This window comes from Diabrotica undecimpunctata, chromosome 5 (genome assembly GCF_040954645.1).
Source record: "Diabrotica undecimpunctata isolate CICGRU chromosome 5, icDiaUnde3, whole genome shotgun sequence".
Lineage (NCBI taxonomy): Eukaryota > Metazoa > Arthropoda > Insecta > Coleoptera > Chrysomelidae > Diabrotica > Diabrotica undecimpunctata.
Window position 1 is genome coordinate 17,682,565 of NC_092807.1, and position 22,735 is coordinate 17,705,299.

At 32.5% G+C, this 22,735-nt stretch overlaps 1 protein-coding gene across 3 annotated transcripts in view; it reads right to left on the reverse strand.

Moving 5' to 3' along the window:
* The window catches only part of atos (atos homolog atossa), a 148,488-nt gene that overhangs the window by 53,915 nt on the left and 71,838 nt on the right, over positions 1-22,735 (reverse strand). Inside the window, exon 1 of one of the 3 annotated variants that reach the window (XM_072531598.1) lies at positions 18,025-18,146. The exons of 1 other annotated variant lie outside the window; for it this stretch is intronic. Coding sequence is in view for 1 of the 2 variants with exons in the window: in XM_072531596.1 (XP_072387697.1) it covers positions 151-153 (3 nt within the window). In the remaining variant the exon portion in view is untranslated. Of the gene's footprint in view, positions 1-150; positions 201-18,024; positions 18,147-22,735 lie in introns of those variants that run through there. One more of the 3 variants, XM_072531596.1, reaches the window with a different exon arrangement.

A 22,735-nucleotide genomic window follows, 5' to 3' on the forward strand; every position in this document is an offset into this window, starting at 1 on the left:
AGTATGAACACTTCCTCATGACTCACCCTGTATAATGTTCTGGCCTATAGGTGAGTACTAATAGGATGGACATCTTATATATTGCTTGTATTAGTTATTACTCTAATTAATTAAATACTATAAATTTTATATTATGAACACCAAACGTACCATTGAAATACGTCACGAAATTCACAACACTGACCTTTCCGCTTGACAGTACAATAGATAAATGCCAAAATTCGGTAATTAGTCGTTTCCTGTGATAATTTAATTGTATAATACGAGCATTTAATAGGTTTTTAATTTTGTATTTACAGATACTCCAAATTTTCCTTCAAAAGTCGACGTTTAAAAATATTTGCTCGGAAAGTATTTGCTAATTCATAATAAATGATCAATTCATAAATCTATCTGTAAATAAATACTGATTTGATTTGATAACTACGTTTGATAATAAATAACATCAACTATTCCTTTCTTTAATTGAGTGGTTTAATCGTTAGAATGGCACCAATATTTAAAAACCATTAGACCATATCAACTAAAATCTAAATAATTTTTAAAATGTAGATAATAATATGGTTCTGAAGCTATTTTCTTGTCGAATTTTTTGTTATTTACTATCATTAATGAGAATTAACTACACTTTCAGTAGAAAATATGTTTATATTTTGACGTTTCAAAAATCAAAATACGATTTCCGAAGTGGAAATCCAAACGTAAAAATAAACGTATTTACAACTGGAATTGTGTTTAAGGGGGGGTTGGGTTTTCTTTTACATTTTTCTATCTATACTCTCTCTCTCACACTCCCCCTTTATACTTCAAATACCAAATATCTCTGAGGGAAAGGATTACATTTGATTTATACCAGATGATGTTTGCTTCCAACATTCTTCTGTATTTCCTATATTAATTATTACCGGTTCAATATCTCACCGCAAACATTTTTTGAAGCGACATACCTTTTCACTTGGCTCCACACCATCTCAATCGGGATCAGCTCGCAATGGTAAGGCGGCAGTCTCAAAATCTTAACGCCATATTTTTCTGCAATTGTTTCAATTTTGTACTTGTCGTACTCGTCTCTAAATGCGGCCGCAGTATCCAGTAATTCACTTTTCAGGTAATCTTCCTCGAAGAAAATGTTTTTTTCCGATTAGCCAATCCTTGATTTGCCTTTTGTTCAACAATTTTTTAGGGAAATCAATTTTGCGAGAGTGATATGACGCATTATCCAAAACGACAACGTTTTCTTTGACTTTCGGCAAGTTTGGAATTAACGTCTTCTCAAACCATACTTCATATAGATCTCCGTCCATTTTGTCGTGGTAATCAGCGGTTCCCTTCTTGGCCAAGAAAGTTAATTCAGACCATGCCACAAAACCAGTTTCGCTTCCACATGAAGAAAAACCCCTTCCTCTTTGGGTTGGAACTTTCAGTCCAGTAGAGAGCCCTTTTATGAAGGCATCTCGTTGACTCGTTGTGTCCCTCCATTCCTTTTTGACTGAAGCACCGACGTTAATTCAAGACTCATCAAGAGTCATACAATTTTTGAAATTCACGACAGATACTGGCAACGGTTACATGATGTAGGTACTTTCATCCGCTTGCTAAAATGAAGTAGAATAGAACTTATAGTATTTGTTGCATTTTTCAGTCATCTATTCTCATGATATCAATGGCTTTTAGTCCATTCAGAGTGTTAGGTAAAGAGCAAATATTTAATGTGTGCAGCACTTTTATTTTTTTTTTTTTGCTAATAAAGACTTTTCTGTTTATCAAGGGTAATACACTATTCGATTCAGACAATTATGTAGAAAAATAAAATAGAATAAAAAAAAAAACGAAAAAAAAATTTTTATCAGGGGTAGGTTCCTAGTCTCCTTAAAGCTTTCATCCCTAATCCAAAATAGTTGCAAATTCGTGAAATGTACTATACAATTGGTAAATCATGGTAATTGCAGATGGCAATTATTTATTTAATACGGTGCATTATCAGTTCCCTAGAAACTATTTCTATTTTCAATGAATCCAATATATTATTTCGCCAAGTATTTATCTGAACATTTATTGTGCTAATTGAAAACGCTTATGAGAAAAACAAGTCTTCATAATTCATCGCCGTATGTGCAACTTCTATCTCTTTATCTTTCGCTTATTCACAATTGGACCGTAGAAAATCATTTGAGAAACTGTAAACCAATGTCTTACATTTAAGGAGATGTGTGTCTCGAGATTGAGAGCACGTGAAGTGGGCCAAAGAGAACAATTAACGAATTATGAAACGATTAGAGAATTTGCCGTTAAAGGTGCACCCGTTTTAACTTTCTTCGATTGATTTCAATAATTTAGATTATTGTATACATATTCTTTAAGTAATTTATATACAGTGTGTAAAAGCCAAATCCAATAAATTCATTATTTAGGTTACTGTACATATTTATAAAAAATCCCGAAACACGTCAAATTTAAATTATAACTTGACATTCTTTAACGTGAAAGTATAGGCTTGTGATATATCGTTTGAAAGGTCTTTTCATTCTCCATTCAAAAATGTCGCTTTCAAGTTTATTAAGATTAATTAAGATAAAATAAATTAAAATCATGTGGTTACCGAAATTCGCTAAAATATACTCAAAACTTATTTCCCGTTTAGGTCTTGATAATGAGAAAGTGAACAAAAACCATAGCACTGTGGGTTTTTAGATGGTAACCATTAAAAAACTTTAAAGAATTTCCATGGCAACGTTATTTTAACACGCATTAGCAAATTGTTTTATTTAAGTTGTCAGTATTTAACAGTTTTACAAATGATTGGTTACGGAGATAACACCCGAACACAACAGGAAGTAACTCTCCTATTTCATGAGAAATTTCCTAATTTACTGCCTATATCTCAAGGAACAATAAGTAAAATAGAGAAGCAGTTTCGCGAGTTTGGTCATGTAAGGCAGATAAAAATAGCAGCTGCCAATGCACTGAGTGATGAACTCAAATTAGATGTGTTGCTTGAGTTTCAGGAAAATCCACATACATCGAGTAGACAGGCATCCACTACATTCAATGCTAGCCATACATCGATAGTAAACATATTAAAAGAAAATAAATTGCATCCCTATAAGATGATACCTACTCAGGAGCTCATGGAAGACGATTTTGATAGAACTTTTTTTTGTGAGCAAATATTATCCAATTAGAAGACGTTAGGTTTTCTGATGAGTGTACTTTTTCACTTAACGGTCATGCTAATCGGCAAAATTGCCGCTACTGGGCCACGGAAAATCCTCACTGGATGAGAGAAGAATACACTCAATACCCTCAAAAGGTTAATGTTTGGGCAGGGATTGTAGGAAACAATATCATTGGTCCCTTTTTCTTTGAGGGCAACTTGAATGGCAACAATTGTTTGGCACTACTTCAAAATGATGTCATTCCAACGTTGGCAAATTTATATCCTGATCCAGGAAACCCTCAAGTTCCAGCGAATACGATATGGTTTCAGCAGGATGGAGCACCACCACATTACCAACTTAATGTCCGGCAGTACCTCGATACAATATTTCCCAATCGGTGGATAGGGAGGCGAGGATCGATTGAATGGCCAGCGCGATCACCTGATCTTACATTATTAGATTTCTTTTTATGGGGATATGTGAAGAGCCATGTGTACAAAACTAAACCTTCTGATTTAAATGACTTAAAAGAAAGAATAACGCTTGCGATTAGGTCAATCACGCCTGTTATGTTAAATAATGTTAGAAGACAGTTTTATTTGAGATTAGGATGTTGCCAAGACGTTCGCGGTGAACATTTTGAACATCTACTTCATTAACATTCATAGTTCTTTTTCGTGTTCTATATTTTATTACGTTTTGCATTACATTTTAGTTTTTGATTGTATTGTAGCGAATTTCGGTAACCACATGATTTTAATTTATTTTATCTTAATTAATCTTAATAAACTTGAAAGCGACAACATTTTTGAATGGAGAATGAAAAGACCTTTCAAACGATATATCACAAGCCTATACTTCCTATTTTAAAAATTGGGGGTTGTACCTGTCATTCTAAGGGGGTTGCAGGTAGGGGTTGCATTTTCACGTTAAAGAATGTCAAGTTATAATTTAAATTTGATGTGTTTCGGGATTTTTTATAAATATGTACAGTAACCTAAATAATGAATTTCCATTTGGCTTTTACACACTGTAGAGAGTGATGCCATTTATGATTGAAAAATGTGACAATGATTTCTCATGTTTTCATCATTTTTTTCTCGAGTTATTTTTACTTAATATCAACACAACATCTGCTACTGATAGTTATGTGCTCATTATGAAGTAATTTGCCATTTGGCAAGTATATTCAGGTTTAATTACGTTATGACAAGAATACAAAATAAACGTAAATGTAAATTACGTGGGCTGGACATCAAGTATAGATGAAATGATCAAAAATAGAAGAAAAATGAGTTGTAACATGAAAAGGGAAGAAGATACAAGGGAAGAGAAACCCAGGACGACGCAAAATATCCTGGCTAAGAAATTTGAGAGAGTGGTTCGGTTTCGGCTTATTAGAATTATTCAGAAGCGCGGCCAATAAAATTAAAATAACGATGATGATTTCCAACCTTTGATAGGAAAGGGAACCTGAAGAAGAAGAACATGAAAAGGAATCCTAATACACTTTCTACGAAATGTTGGTTAAATGATACATTTTCTGCAGATCAATTGCAAAAAAAAGCGTTTTTCTTCTTCTTCGCGTGCAATATCAGAATAATCCGACGTTTGCGATCCTCATTGCGAAGGCTTCACGATCTTCTGCCGCATGGAATAAGTGTCCTGCATTTGATATTTGAGTACATTCATAAATGTTTTTTAATGACCTTATCAAATGGGGCTTCAAAAGGTTGGAATACGCACCAATAATTCATCTATGCCATGGTGGTTTCAAAACGACTGTTGTTGATATTCATTCTAGGGCGTTTTTAAATGGAAAAAATTTGAATTGTTTTTGTATCATTTTGATCACATTCAACTGATTCGCTTATTTACACATTATTTCAGTCTTTGTTTAAATTTGATTTGAGCCGTTTAAAAATGACTAGAAACGTGATATCACATTTTGATGACAGATATTGCTTTGTTACAACAGGGCTTTATTCAAGATACAAATGACGTGAAGGATCGCCCCAGAAGTGGCAGAAGTCGATGTACAACAGCAGCACAAGACCAACAGATAACATTGATAGGTCGAAGAAATCGTCTGAAATCTGAAAGTGGTAAAATGGGAAAATGGTAAGGTTGCAATGGGCTAGAGAAATGGTGCATCATGGTCCTAACTGGAATAACGTGATATTCTCTGATGAATCAATCTCAAAAATTGGCTTGGTTTCTGATTCGCAAAGAACACTGGTTTGGAGGGTCCCAGGATGACAAGCCGGACTAGAAACAGCCCAACACCGTGTACCGTGTCCCAACACGGACGGTACACGGTACACGGACGCCACTACTGGTTCGGGAGAGAAGAGTCACTGGTGCTGTGTACATCGAGGAAGTTTTAAATCCTGTCGTGCGTCCGTTCAGAGGGGCGGTAGGTGATGGATTTGTGTTTATGCATGACAACGCAGCTCCTCATGGAACAGCAACAATACAAGATGTCATGGAAGAAGGAATATCTACATTACAGTGGCCCTCGAATGCCTCCGACATGAACGTCATTGAACATGCTTGGAACATTGTCAAAACACGCATCAAGAAGCGAAACAATCCCCGTATTACACTTCGAGAACTAAAATATTATGCTCGTGAAGAATGGGAAAGAATTCAATGGGAACAATGAAATGTTCCAATATTCCAAACTTTTTGACATATGTATAGTAGTCGCTTGGGTAGTTTATTCTAGGTGTTTGCAATGATCATATCGTTTTCTTTACCAAATTCATATAATCTCTGTGCTCAATCGTTAGGTTGTTCAAGACCACAAGGACCTACAGTTTGACCTCATATACCTTCGCCAATTTTTGCATTGAAGTCACCTATACTACTTATAGTATATAAAATTTCTTGAAATTTTTCACTTCGACGCTGAAAATTTTTCACCCTTCCCTCGTATATCAATGAAGAAACTATTGCAAATGTAACAACCGTTTATCTGTGGGTTTATTGCGGCGTCATATGCGTTTTAAATCGTCTTACCTATGACAGTTTCCCACTTACTCAATTAACAACCTTATAACTGTCGTTACAATTAAATCATTCTTAATTAACGTACAAAGATTACTAAGATAATAGCTTTCTTGGTTTAGATGTGACTAATTCCAGAATTCCAATAACGTGGACTATTACAATAGAATTCAGACACACAAAGGAAATTTCACATGAATTTCCATGATGTCATAATATAATAGACATAGACACGAAACCCAGCAAAAAATAATGAAAAAACAACAAAGGGTTCAGTTATGCATTAGTTTTATTAGTATAATTTATTACAGGATAAATCTAAATTTCTGATACATAGAGATGGGACATAAGAACTTTTATAAATAAATTTACGATCTGGTTAAGAAGCTATTTTTTGTGACATTTTCTTCTTCTTGTTGTAGTGCCTCAAGGACACTAAACACAGATAGGATTGATTTTGCCCTATGCTCTAATGTGAGAAATGCGTTGTGTTGAGTGTGACGTAGGCGTGGGATTCGTGGTTGACATTTCTTATTGTTTTATAATATAGAATAGTTGTGCCTGCTGCCAATTTTTTTGTTGTCAGCCTTATAATACTATTTAATTATTGTTTCTATATCAAATTCCTTGTATAAACAAAATGGGTGGTAATAGATGTGCCATACCTATATGACAATAATTTTAAGAGTGTGAAAACCAAGAATATGCCTGTTATTTTTCACAGTTTTCCAAAAGGAAAGGATTTAGTGTCGAAAACTATAAGAGCTGAATGGATTAAGCGATGCAGAAGAGCTGATAATTTTAATCCTGATTTTAGTAGAATATGCTCTGTTCATTTTACAAACAATGACTATGAAAGATATCTTCAAAATGAATTATTAGGTAAAATGATTAAGCAATAAAATGCCTATAAAAATTTTTTAACGTAACTTATTTTAGGTTTACCTACTAAGCCTTTTAAATAAAACTGCAGTTCCAACACTTTATTTATATAAACATACCTTTGACACACATTCTGTCTCTACTCGTGAAGGTAGATTAGATGTTAGAAACAGAAAGCAACTTGTAGCAGAAATTACAAAGGTTGATTCAAATATTTTGAATATTGCATCTAATCAACATGAACATACTATTACTGAATCTGTAATAATTTTTGAACAAGCTGGTGACAATATAGATTTAAGCCTGAAGTATATTTAAAGCAAAATACAACGAATTATTAAACAAGTATGAAAAATTAATAGCTGATCATTCCAATTTGAAGAAAAATAGTCAAATGAAAATAAAAAGTTTAACAAGTCAGTTGAGGTATTCTAAAGCAAAAAAAAATCTGAAATTTTTGTTGAAAATTTGTTAAATAAAGTGTTAACCACAAACCAAATTGCACTTCTTTCTGAAAAAAAAAAAAGAAGAAAGTTCGTTGGAATACAAAAGAAATATCTAGAGCTTTTAGTTTGAGGTATTACAGTAAGAAAAGTTACCTCTGTTAAAAAAATTCTTTGCGTTATCCTCTACCTGCTCTATCATCTTTAAGAAAATGGGCTTTCAAGATTAGTGTTAGTGAATGCCTTTTGAAATACATATTGTTAATGATTAAATTGGCTGGGGAAAATTTTACGAGTATGGAAAAGACGGTTGTGCTGCAATTCGATGAAGAGAAAATAAAATCTATTGAAGAGTATGAAGTCACTAAAGATAGAATTTGATAGTTATGATTAGAGGTCTTTTTACTTCTTGGAAACAGCCAATTTATATCAATTTTGAACAAAAAATGACAGCTGGAATATTAATAGAATTAATTAAGGAACTTCATAACATTTCATATAATGTTGTTGCTTGTGTTAGTGATTGTAGTGCTTCAAATATTGGTTTGTGGGAAGAACTTGGAGTTAGTGTAGATAAAACATTTTTCAAACATCCTGAAACTGATCAAAATGTATATATGTTTGCAGATGTATTGCAAGCCATGAGAACGCCCGATAAAGGTTAGTAAAGTGCAACTGCGACTACTATAAAAAAAACTGTTATGTAAACTATGGTTTTCCGTCGTCGTCAACAGAAGAAGCTGAAACCGATATTGCACCTCCCGTAAAATGAATGCAGTGGCATTTGAAACAGGAATATTCTTTGAGGACTTTCTTACTATGGAGTTATGACGGCTAAGATATTATCTGATGACGAAATTGTAGATTAAATAGCTCAACAAACCGATACTAATGATTTAGATCACATAGAAGACTTAGATAATACTACTATAGCGCAAAATTTTTTACAGTTTTATAGAGCAAACCTTAGACAATGGTATAGATAGGTAAAAATCGAATTATCTTAAGCAAAAAAAATATTGACTTCATATAAAGCCATGTTTTTATTTAAAGGATGGTATATATGGTAAACAAAAATATATTTATTACCTCTGTAACTTGAATTTTTATTTATTTCATCTCTTCAACTCAAAATGAGTATAATGAATCTCAACCTCTATATGTCGAGTCAAAATCAGCCTAAGTCAAAATCCCCCATAAGGCAAAAACTCCATAACTAGAATTTTTTGGCATCTCCCTTGATGTTCAATTGCATATACGTATAGGTTTGTTAAAGACAACTGCATAACACGTCTAATGTCTGCTCATAATAGAATAACATGCTCATAATCAGCAATTATACAATAAATAGTAACAATAGAGTGAGTAATTCGCGGTATTTTTATTTTTGAACAATTACGAGCATCTTTATTTTTGTAATGATAATATTTCAGGATTTTTGATTACCTAATTATGTCTTTGTATCTGGAAAATATTTTCCATAGAAGGATTTTAATAAAATACATTCAGTTATCTTTAAATATCATTAAAAATTAAAACTATTACGTAGATATTACCAAAATATAGCGTCCTTGAAACAACGATAATATGCACGAACTAATAAAGATGATGATTAATTTTAAAACTTACAAGGCAACGATGTGAATGTAAACGTAAAAGTATTCAACATCAAACGATGCGAAAAGATTTTGAAAAATATTTTGTAAATGACGATGCCCTGACCTTTCTACTAGGATTTTAGTAAAACTCCGTAAGAAACGCTTAGCCAAGTGTTGACTTTAATTCTTAAAAATCTTTTCATAATACTGTTTTTTCTGTAGGTTCCATAAAATGTAGAAATAAAAATAAAAGACTTAAAGAACGGGCAGCATATTTACACATGCTTCTATACGTCGGCACCAGGGTACTGAAATCAATGAGCCTTTGATACACATTATTACGCTACGAAATCAGGTTTAAATATTCCCTTAAACTTAAATGTACTATTAAGTGAAGAGTGTACAAAAATATTTTGTACACTCATATACACTCAATAATTCAAATTTCAAACAAGATATACACTTTTAATTTTCTCGAAATTTTCAGCGAATACATACATCTAAGTATGGCAGAAGAACGAGCGGCCAATTTTATGTAGGAAATATCCATTCGCTTGACTCTCGGACCAAAATTGACGCCAATATAGCCGATTAACGAAATTTGATAAAAATCGAATGGTCTACAGTTTTTTCGATTTTCCGGCAAAACGGTGCATAATTTCTAGCCACATGTTAATTTCTTTTTAAACAACAAGTAACCATTAATCGAAATAATTCAAATTTCAAACAAAATATTCACGAAATTTTTCTCACGAACCGTTAGATGTAGGAAAATTCTGAGTATGGCAGAAGAACGAGCGGCCAATTTTATGAAGGAAATGTGTATTCGCTTGACTCTCGGACCAAAATTGACGCCAATATAGCCGATTAATCAAATTTGATAAAAATCCAAGGGTACCCCCTTGGAAATTTTTTTCCAAATTTTCCAAAAAAAAAACAATTTGTTTAATGTTTTGGTACATGCACTTGGTCCAGCTTATTCCAAACATGTGTTTTTTTCTGATCCCTTAACCCGAGTTTGCCGGAAAAGAGGAAAAATCGAATTAAAACATCTACAGTTTTTTTGATTTTCTGGCAAAACGGTGCACAATTTTTAGCCACGTGTTTGGATTTTTTTAATCAGCAAGTCACCCTTAGTCGAAATAATTTAAATTTCAAACAAAATATACACTTTTAATTTTCTCGAAATTTTCAGCGAATGCATACATCCCACTGGAAATTTTTCTCACGAACCGTTAGATGTAGGAAAATTCTGAGTATGGCAGAAGAACGAGCGGCCAATTTTATGTAGGAAATGTGTATTCGCTTGACTCTCGGACCAAAATTGACGCCAATATAGCCGATTAATCAAATTTGATAAAAATCCAAGGGTACCCCCTTGGAAATTTTTTTCTAAATTTTCCAAAAAAAAAAATTGTTTAATGTTTTGGTACATGCACTTGGTCCAGCTTATTCCAAACATGTGTTTTTTTCTCATCTCCTAACCCCAGTTTGCCAGAAAAGAGGAATAATCGAATTAAAAAATCTACAGTTTTTTTCGATTTTCCGGCAAAACCGTGCACAATTTTTAGCCACGTGTTTAAATTTTTTTAATCAGCGAGTCACCCTTAATCGAAATAATTCAAATTTCAAACAAAATATACACTTTTAATTTTCTCGAAATTTTCAGTAAATACAGACATCCCACTGGAAATTTTTCTCACGAACAGTTAGATGTAGGAAAGTTCTGAGTATGGCAGAAAAACAAGCAGCCAATTTTATGTATGAAATATCCATTCGCTTGACTCTCGGACCAAAATTGACGCCAATATAGCCTATTAACGAAATTTGATAAAAATCGAATGGTCTACAGTTTTTTCGATTTTCCGGCAAAACGGTGCATAATTTCTAGCCACATGTTAATTTCTTTTTAAACAACAGGTAACCATTAATCGAAATAATTCAAATTTCAAACAAAATATTCACTTTTAATTTTCACGAAATTTTCAGCAAATACAGACATCCAAGTGGAAATTTTTCTCACGAACAATTGACGCCAATATAGCCGATTAATCAAATTTGATAAAAATCCAAGGGTACCACCTTGGAAATTTGTTTCTAAATTTTCCAAAAAAAAAAAATTTGTTTAATGTTTTGGTACATGCACTTGGTCCAGCTTATTCCAAACATGTGTTTTTTTCTGATCCCTTAACCCCAGTTTGCCGGAAAAGAGGAAAAGTCGAATTAAAAAATCTACAGTTTTTTCGATTTTCCGGCAAAACGGTGCACAATTTTTAGCCACGTGTTCAGATTTTTTTAATCAGCAAGTCACCCTTAATCGAAATAATTCAAATTTCGAACAAAATATTCACTTTTAATTTTCACGAAATTTTCAGCAAATACAGACATCCAAGTGGAAATTTTTCTCACGAACCGTTAGATGTAGGAAAATTCTGAGTATGGCAGAAGAATGAGCGGCGAATTTTATGTAGGAAATGTCCATTCGCTTGACTCTCGGACCAAAATTGACGCCAATATAGCCGACTAACGAAATTTGATAAAAATCGAATGGTCTACAGTTTTTTCGATTTTCCGGCAAAACCGTGCACAATTTTTAGCCACGTGTTTGGATTTTTTTAATCAGCGAGTCACCCTTAATCGAAATAATTCAAATTTCAAACAAAATGTTTCCAAGGACCTCAATTTGGGATGCTTCATTCAGTAATCTTGGGGCATCCCTTTTTGTATTTTGCACTGATCCAGTTTCTTTAAACTTTTCAGCTAAATCGCGGACGTACACGTGACTTACGTCTTTGTCCGGATGCCTTTCATGAAATATTTGAGCTGTTCGTAAATTACACTACTTCTGGGAGGCAAATATTAAAATGATCTCCACACGTTCAGGTACACTGTAAACCATCGTGAAAACTACAGCTGCATGACAGTATCGATCATACAAATGATGAAAACTATTGGCATTTAAAATTCTCAAATAAACCAAAAATTATTCAATCTCACAGAACCCAAAAAACAGATGTTTTCAACTTGTTTTCCAAAAAACGGCAAATTAAGTTCTTATTTTAAGTTTTTGTTTTAATTAAATTTAGCAGTTTTATAATAATTATCAATTCATTAAATTTGAAATGTATTTTGATTTGACAATGATGTATACTTTACCTATATACATTTCTGGCTTAATCAAATAATATTTTTTTAAACACTTTTTCTTTTTTAGCAGGACAGGTAGCTTCTAAAGTATCTTCTGAGTAATTTTTTCCTCAAAATTTTGAATCTCAATCTCTGCTTTATCTGAAGCTTCATCTAAAATTCCTGGATATTACAATAATTCCATATCCTGTTTAGTCTCTTCTATTTAAAATGAAAAAGACAGTCATTTTGATTTCACGTACAAAGTGTCTATGTATCTGTTTATACGTATTTCGCCCTAATAGAGCTCATCAGAACAGCTATTCATAGGCGTTCTCAACGTGAAAAATAAATCTTTTCTGTCTTTAAGAAGCAACACTATAATGGCTTCGATATGGACGCAATAGCGACATCTGATAATAAATCCGTAAAATAGTTTCCAAACACAATTCAGATTTCTGCTTTAATCTGAGCCTTCTAAAAATTGCAAGGCAAAACAGACGTTGATAAAGATGTTAATAGAGACATGGGGAATCTAAAATTTGCATTCCACGACATGTCTCCTCAACTAAGCAGAAATCCTTAGCGAATTGGTTTCTTGTACTCATACAGAGTAGATCCGAATAAAATGAAAAAGACAGTCAAGATTTGATTTCACGTACAGTGTCTATGTATCTGTTTATACAGATATTAGATTCCCCATGTCTCTATTAACATCTTTATCAACGTCTGTTTTGCCTTGCAATTTTTAGAAGGCATTGTGTTTCGAAACTATTTTACGGATCTCTTCTATTTGTTTATTTAGCTCAATATTTAACATGTCCGACCATTGTAGTGTAGACAATAATTGCAGACAAAACTGCAGGTTTTCGTGCAATATTTTTTATATTTGTAACTAATATTGTTTAATAGCGAGTTTAATCGATCATCGAATTAAATCGATTATCAAACCGATTATCGAATCGAGTTTCGAATCGATTATCGAATTGATTATCGATCCGAATACATTATCGAATCAAATATCGGATTGAATTGAATCAAATATCGAATCTAATCGAATCGAAACGATTGCCGAATCAATTATCGAGTCGAAACAAATATCGAATCGAGGGAATAGAAATAAAATAGAATATAATAAAATAAATTAACACCATCGCTCTTTGCTTAGACAATAAAAAAGCTATGTTTTTCTCCTCGGTCACGCCACAGCCCTTTTTTTTTCAGATTTTGTTAAACAAAAAATTAGGCACAATTTTTGCGAGTGGTGCATATCGTGATTATTGATAAAAGGTACATCCTCAAGCGATTTTAGCACAATATAGACTCCTATGGAAAATGTCCAATACAAAACAAAACCCTATCGATGTAATCTTTTATTTTGATAGGGCATTTAGGTAAATTATAATGATGGATACTGTCTTATTCCTTTTGTGTCTGGCTGTATGACGATAAGTCTAAGCAAAAAAAAAACAACACCCGCCTGGACTAATGTAAAAACTCATTAAAATATTTTGTCCACTTTGTAAGCGTTTTGCATGCATAATTTCTTTCTTTCTGTAAATACCAAATACGGTGTAGTTCTCTTAGCCCAGTCTGGTTATACAAAAATCATCGATTTCACGGCAAAATGTTTCGCAGATATCTGAAGCTTCTAAGACATAGGTGGGAGTTACTAGATGACGAATAGATAAAAAGATACTCCCATTTTCACCTTGCGTTTTTTTTAACCAATAATTTATGGTCAGAATTTGATTTTTTATCTATAAGTTTTTTCCCTTATAATTTAAATAAACAATATTTATACCATTTTTTTATATCAAAAATATCTTTATTTTCCCGGTTTTTTGAATTAAAATTGATAAATAATTTACGGAGATATTTGCAAAAAAGCAGTTTTTTTGCACTAATTTATAAATTTAATTAATTTTTTTATTAACAAAATAAAATGTTATTAATACATTTCAACATTGAGGAATTACCGTCCTTTAAATTTTTGCGAAATTTCCCCCCGATCGGTCAAATAGTTTAAAAGTTATTCAATTTGTTTATCCCTGGGACTAATTATTTAAACCATTGAGCTTGCCCTATGCATGATGCTAGACACATTCAGCAATGATGTTAGACACATTTAACAAATTTCATAGGATTCTCTAAGACTTACACTATCTCAGAAGTTAAATGAATATTGAGTTTTCATCGAAATTATTTACAAAATAAACGTTTGAAAAAGGGGTATGTTTTTTACTTATAAACAGTTGTAATAACTTCTATATTTTTCAAGCTACAGACTTGTACGTACAATCATTAGATAGCTGGTAAAAAAACTCACATTTAACAAAAAAATAAACCTTCTATGAACAATAGGAACGAAGTTAGCGACAATTTTTTTGTTAATTATATCACCATTGTTTATAGTAAAATTTGCACAAATTTTGAATGAAAATCTAAACTTTATATTGAATTTTATAGCTATAAAATTCATCCAATTTTTCGAAACTTAAAACCTTTCGAAACGAAGTTACTTTCGAAAGATCGACATAGGAAAGTGGAGGGGAAACTGTTTTAGCTCCTCGCTGCAAAATTTAATATTATGGTTACGGATTTATCATTCAAAAGCTTCAACAGTTCTGTAGGAATTTCATCAGGTCCATTTGCTTTTCCATTTTTAGCGTTTCTTATTGCGTATTCTACTTCTTCTTTCAATATTTCTGGCCCAGTTGCATTGATTATCTGAGTTAAGTTGTTTCTATCGTCTTTAAATAATTCATTCAGGTATTCTGTCCATCTTTTTATTTTATTCTCTAGATCTACAATAAGATTTCCATCTTTGTCTTTAAGTTTACCTATTTGGCATTTCTTTATGCTTCCTGTTATCTCTTTTACTTTTTTGTGCATATTGAACGCATCGTACTTTTTCTCATAGGTTTCCATTTCTTCACATTGTTCTTTAATCCACTCCTCTTTGGCTTCTTTTATTCTCTTTTTTATGTGTTTATTTATTTCTTTGTATTTGTCTGGGTAATTCTTCATCTTTCTTCTTTGTTCCATCAAGTCTAGTATATCTTGTGTCATCCACCCCTTATTCTTTGTTGTTGTTTTTGTAAGATGTTTCTTTCCTGCTGTTTGTATAGCTGTATTTATGTACTTTAATTTTTGGTTAACGTTGTTTGTATCGTTAATTTGTTGCTGCACTGAACGAAGGTTTTCATTTATTTCTTCTCCTGTTTCTTGTCGTATATTTTTGTTTCTAAGTTTATTTAAATCTAGTGCCTTTCTGTGTGGTCTTCTAATCTCTTTTGGTCTCGCCTCTATCACAGTAACTACCGGGTTATGATCTGAGCCTATATCAGCTCCTGGGTACGTCTTAGTACATTTAACAGCATTATGATACCTCCTTGCTATCATAATGTAGTCTATTTGAATTCTCACTATTTTTTCTTTGGTATGTTGTGGAGATGTCCATGTATATAACCGTCGAGGAGGTAATTTGAAAAAGGTATTTGTTATTACGAAGTCTTCACTTTGGCAAAATTGAATCAATCGATCTCCTCTGTCATTTCTGTTTCCAAGCCCATTTTTTTTTACTTGTTCTCCTACCTTACCTTGACCCACCTTGGCATTAAGATCGCCCATTAATATGTTAATGTATGGAAAGACTGACTTAATAAGTGAAGACAAACAACCTGCAACAAAAAGGTTCAGACCTGACAGTGAAGTCGAATAAATGATCCAAATTTTAACTTTTAAACCAATGTATGTAAAGAAAATAAAAAAAGTAAAGTTCAATAAACATTTAATAAGGTCAGTGATGAAAAACTCGACTTATTTTATCAAAGCAGTAAGGCAGATTAGATTAATATTGTATATCATATTTGTAAGAAAAATAGAATAAAAATCAATATTGTTAATAAAAAAGAGGCTTGCAGCTGCAAAGGAAGCCGAGATAATGTAAATTTTTCCTACGTGTTGCAATTTGAAGTTCCGATGCCGAAAAAAAAAACGGAGCTGAAACAGATATCCTCTCCACTTTCCTATGTCGATCTTTCGAAAGTACCGTCGTTTCGAAAAATTAGATAAATTTTATAGCTATAAGTTTCAATATAAAGTTTAGATTTTCATTCAAAATTTGTGCAAATTTTACTTCTTAATGTTTATAAACAATGGAGATATGATTTTTTTAAAAATAGTCACTAACTTCGTTCCTATTGGTCATAGAAGGTTTTTTATTTTTTAATGTGAGCTTTTTTACCATCTATCCAATGGTTGTACGTACAAGTCTGTAGCTTGAAAAATATAGAAGTTATTACAACTGTTTATAAGTAAAAAACATACCCCTTTTTCAAACGTTTATTTTGTAAATAATTTCGATGAAAACTCAATATGCATTTAACTTCTGAGATAGTTTAAGTCTTAAAGAATCCTATGAAATTTGCTGAATGTGTCTAGCATCATGCATAGGGCAAGCTCAATAGTTTAAATAATTAGTCAAAGGGATAAACAAATTGAATAACTTTTAAACTATTTGACCGATCGGGGGTAAATTTCGCAAAAATTTAAAGGACGGTAATTCCTCAATGTTGAAATGTATTAATAACATTTTATTTTGTTGACTTTTATTTTGTGACCATAAATTATTGCTTAAAAAAACGCAAGGTAAAACTAGGAGTATCTTTTCATCTATTCATCATCTAGTATCCCCTACCTATGTCTTAAAAGCTTCAGATATCTGCGAAACATTTTTCCACCTTTTTTTTTAACCAGACTGGGCTATCTGTATTTGTAACTTTAGTGGATAGTTTAAAGTCGCGGTAATTCCATTTTATGGCTTACGGAGAATCGACTACACTTAATTTTACAAAAAAAAGTCATAACATGTGAGTGCAGAAGTAGTTCAATAGACTAAAATTTTATTTACTAAGTGTAATAAATATTACAATATCAATGAAGGAAGGGAACAGAAACTCAATTTTCTTATTACAAGGCTACTAAACTTAATTATTAGATAATAATTTTAAACACTAATTATTTTAATTAAAAGCTTTAATGGACCAACTCCGATAGTAGAATTTAATTAGTTTGAAAAATACAAAAATAATATTACACAGAGAGATAAATATGTAAACAATAAACTATAGAACTACAGTATGTCGTATATATTTATCGTTTTAGTTCTTATAGAACGTTATCGATCCATCTTATCATGTCGAGACTGAGACTATTTGGAATTTAACTTAAATCTAACTTCAAAGTAACAGAGAATGATATAAAAACAATTAGAAACAACAACAATAAGAACAATATGTACGAATAAGGAAAATTATCAGTACAATTTCCTATTGTATTAATTGAGGAAATCATGAAATTCAATTACGATAAAAGATCTATGATATTAAATTAACGTTAAACAGAATTTCTGATAAAATATAACTAAAAAAGCTTTTTGTACTTTACGATAAAATTTTTTATAGTTTTCATAAAGGAACTTTACATTATTTAATTGCTTTTTAATGAAAAAAGTGGATATTTGCACTTAAAACGAAAAACTACTATTAATGCCATCGTTTAATATTCACAAAAACAATTATTTACTTGTTGGCAATCCCTTTGTACATGTACCTTGATATAAAAGGTTTTAATTTGATACGAATCTATTACCGAGTATAACCTTCACGGTAAATTAACAAAAAAACCAATAAATTTTAATTACAGTCTAATTTAAAACTGAAATTAAAAGCTCAATCTAAAAATTTGTGGAAAAACGTCACACTCAACGGATCGATAGTTAACCTAATTCCTTTGTCTGCTTACCGTTACTGTTTAGCCCCTTCATTCGGTTCCGCAGTCACCTAAACAAAGCACTCGCCCATCTCTTCACAAGTTATTATTGTATGTACATACACTGGAAACAGCTGAACAGCTGATCGTTATCCCTGCCACAGTATTAGAACGCTGACGTCAATGGGATGCGGGCTCGTCATTGGTGGATATGACGTGCCCGTGTGCCTGCACGTTGCCATATTCACAGCTGATCACGGATAGAAACGGGACAGCTGACGAGCGAACAGCGCAGTTGTCAGATCGATATTTTTTCTGCAGTAACCAGAATTCTTTGTGGGGGGTGATCTTTTGCTCCAGGTGAATAGATACTGGGCTAAATTTAGATTATTGTTTCTAGTTTTCTAAAAATATATATCTCAATTTTTTTTAAATAAAACTTACAGCGGTAGTTTTTGAACTAATTTATTACCGTTTTATATTTCCTGTATGATGTTGTTTACATTCCTGGTAGATATTTTGGAAATAATATCTACATAATTTTCTACAATCTGCATAATATCTACATAACTTATGACATTGATAAAAACTAGTAGTCCAGTCATCAGGGATTTTATCTCTAAAAATCATTCGAACAAGCTGAATTTTGTTGACAATATCAATTTTGGGAGCCTAAAAAGATGTAAAACGGGCAAACGGAAAACATCGATTTACCAGGAATCAGTAAGCCGTAGAAAGAAAAGTTTGAAATAAGAAATATAGCTGAGATTATTTTAAACAAAAATGTTTGTTAGCAATTTTTGTGTAGAATTAACTGTTCTCTCAGAAAAAATGCTTGACACGACCGGTGATTCTCTAATCTGATTGAACTAAACGTTTTGAAGATTAGGCTCTAACAATATAAATTTTCTAGTGACCAGTCAATGGAAGTGATAAATTTTATTGATCTTATGAGAATTTTAAGAGGTGGCAAAAATTGCGCGTTTATTTATTTTATAGAAACAGCTTTATAGAAACTGACTTTATTTCGGCAAAATCAGGGGCGGACTAAGGCCTAGGCAACCTAGGCACGTGCCTAGGGCCCGTATTTTTTGAGGCCCGGAAATAAGGTTTTTAATTTTCATCTATATTTAAGAAAGGAGATAGAAAACGATGCGAAAACTACAGAGGAATAAGCGTAGTATCATCAATAGGAAGATTATATGGGAAGATACTGCGAGAAAAGAGAGAGCAAGCGATAAAAGGCAAAATCGGGGAGGATCAGGCAGGCTTCACGGCAGGAAGATCATGCATAGACCACATATACAGACTGGAACAACTGTTGGAAAAGAAAAAAGCTAAAAATAGAGATATACACTTGGCATTTGTGGACCTGAGAAAGGCGTATGACTCTGTACCAAGGTCAGAACTATGGGAGGCAATGTACAAATTAGAAATACAGACGGAACTCATAGAAGCTACAAAAGCTCTGTATAAAGAAAATAAAGTGTCCATTAAAATGGGAACAAGAATCATAGGAGACTTCACCACAACAAAAGGGCTCCTGCAGGGTTGTTCCACATCTCCAACCCTATTCAAAATATACTTAGAGAAAGCCTTGACTACATGGAAAAGAAAATGCGAAGGCATGGGAGTACCGGTACGGAACGAATGCCTATATACGTTAAGTTTTGCAGACGATCAAGTAGTGATTGCACAAGACCAAGACGACCTCAGCTACATGATGAAGAAACTACAAGAAGGATATACCAAGGCTGGCCTAGATATTAACCTCGCGAAAACAGAGTACCTATCTACAAGTGAAGAAGACATAGAAGATCTACAGATTGATGACAACGTAACAATCAAAGGAAAGGATAAATTCAAATACCTGGGGTTTATAATCACGAAAAAGGCGCAACAACAGAGGAAGAAATGACACAAAGATTAGGACAAACAAGAACAGCAATTCGACAGCTTAACTCAGTATGGTGGGATAGACACCTAAATATGAAGACAAAAACGCAGATTTATAAAACATTAGTGCGAAGTATTATGACATATGGGGCTGAAAATTGGATCATAAACAAGAAAAACAGCAGTAAGATAGTAGCAACAGAGATGGAATGCCTGCGAAGATGCTGCAGAGTAACAAGAATGGATAGGAGAAGTAATGACGAAATAAAGCAAAGAACATCAATAGAAACAGACATACTAACATATATAGAACAAAAAAGACTAAAGTGGTATGGACATGTAAGAAGAACTAGCGACAGCAGATGGATAAAGAGAATAACCGAATGGAGCCCCATAGGAAAAAGGAAAAGACGACGACCCCGAAAATCCTGGATGAACGAAGTAGACGACGCCATGAGTAAGAGAGGACTAAACGATGGAGAATGGAACAACAGAGAGAGATGGAAACGGTTGAGCGAGGGAAGGCAGTGAATACTGTAGAATCCCTAATATATATAATTTTTTAATTTTTACGACGAGCGTTACCGTGCGTATCATAAATGGAAACATGTACATAACAGATTTTCAGAGAATGAAAACTCCAGTGACCACATTAACTCCATCACTAACTGTCTGGGACAGCGTTATGATAATGAGGTAAATATAAAGAACTCCAATCCAGAATAAAACATTATATTTTTTCTTCCCATTTCATACCATGCGCTAATCATTCTTAAATTTAATTGGAAACACTGCTATTGTAATTTTCATGGAAAATGAAAATTTGCACTTTTTTCACTATCGTTCAAGAATTGCACGTATTTTTTTCAAGTTCTACACATAGGTGAAATGCATTACAAGTATTAAAGCTATTTGTGACACCAGGTGGTCTGCTCGTTCCGGTGCTGTGAAATCTTTAAAGAAAAAGTATGAAGAAATTAAACATTGTTTACGTCATTTTTCCTTAAACAAAGATGAAAAACCATTAAAAATATCCCAAGCTGCCAAATCACATACAAAACTTGACACATTTGAGTATGTACTATATGGGAAATATATTTCCTACATGGAAACAGATTTTAGAGAAAATAAATGCTTCAACAAAAAGACGAATACCTAAATAGAGCAGTATTAATATACGATTCATTGAGTAAGATTCATTCAAAAGAAGCAGAAGAAGTTAAAGATATTGCATATACTAGTGATAAAAAAAGGCAGAAAATACAAAAACTATTTTATGATGAAATTCCAAATGTGAAAAACAACATTTCAAAACCCCATCTGGGTGTGATGACGTAATTGATGTTTTTTTTTTTAAATAAGAATAGGGGTCGTATGCTAGCTCATTTGAAAGGTTGTTTTATTCTCTATTCAGTAATATAAACATTAACATAATTATTTGTACAAGGTGTAAAAAATTTTTTTTTTAATTAAATTAATCGACACAAAAAGAAGAATGTATGTAATTTATTTAATTCAAAATAGATTTTATTGCTGTCAGAAAACAGAAAAAAATGTTTATTTAACAAGTAAACATTGCTTTTCGCTCAAATTCAATGTTCAAGCTTCCACCCACCTGGGCCTTCGCAGTTTGAACATTTAATTTACCAAAGCCATTTGCGAAGTATTTGTTAGATAAACATTTTTTTCCGTTTTCTGATAGCAGTAAAATGTATTTTGAATTAAATAAATAACATATATTCTTCTTTTTGTGTCAATTAATTTAATTTAAAAAACATTATTTTTTACACCCTGGGCGATTGGGCAACAGCCATACCACTCTGAATATATCGGTTCTCCGAAATAGCTGGACCGATTTTTATGAAATTTAACATATGTATTCTGTAGGTCTGAAAATAGATTGTTATATATTTTTCATACTCCTAACAGGTAAGGGTGGTTCATCCCAAACATGTTTTTTTTTAAACAAATTTTTTATTTTTATGTTTTTATGATGTGGCATTAAAAAACGCATACAGCCCTTAACTTTTACCCTTCTCTTACTAATCCCTTTTTTAATAGCCATATTAGTGTCACGGAGGTTTTTGTGTCAAATGTCTGGACCGGTTTTTATGACGTTTTACATATGTATTCGGTAAGTTTAAGAAGAGATCGTAATATATTTCTAGGGGTAAGGTTAGTTCAGCCCAAACTTTATTTTTTGGACGAAATTTTTTATTTTTTTATGATGTGGCATTAAACAATACATACAACCCTTTAATTTTCACACCCTTCTATCACCAACCCCTATATTTTAATAGTGAAATTAGTGTGACAGAGTTATTAGTGTCACAGGGTTAGTTGCCACACTCCTTCGCAAGGGCTTGACCGATTTTTATGAAACAGAGTTTTTGAATTCATTGGAATTGTCTGAACTTCTACCTAACAATTTACAATTAAAAGTAGGATTAGTTGCCATTATGCTGTGTAGCCATTATTCAACCTCGACTGTGCAATGGAATGAGACTGACTGTAAAAGAGCTAATGAATAATATCATTACGACAACGATCATCCAGGAAAACTACAAAGGAGGGGATGTCTCGATCCCGCGTATACTGATGATTTCAACAAACGTACCATTTGATTATAAACATTTACAATTTCTCGTGCTTTTGGCTTCTGCAATGACAATAAACAAATCAAAAAGCCCACCGTTGGAAGTTTGCGGATTTAATTTACGAGTTTCCATGTTTCGCGCATAGTCAATTATTCAGTTGTATCTTTATTAAATAAAATAAAAATATTTTTATCAGAAAGCATTAAATTGATTCAACGTTTTTCATGCATAATAAATATGAGTGTTTTTTT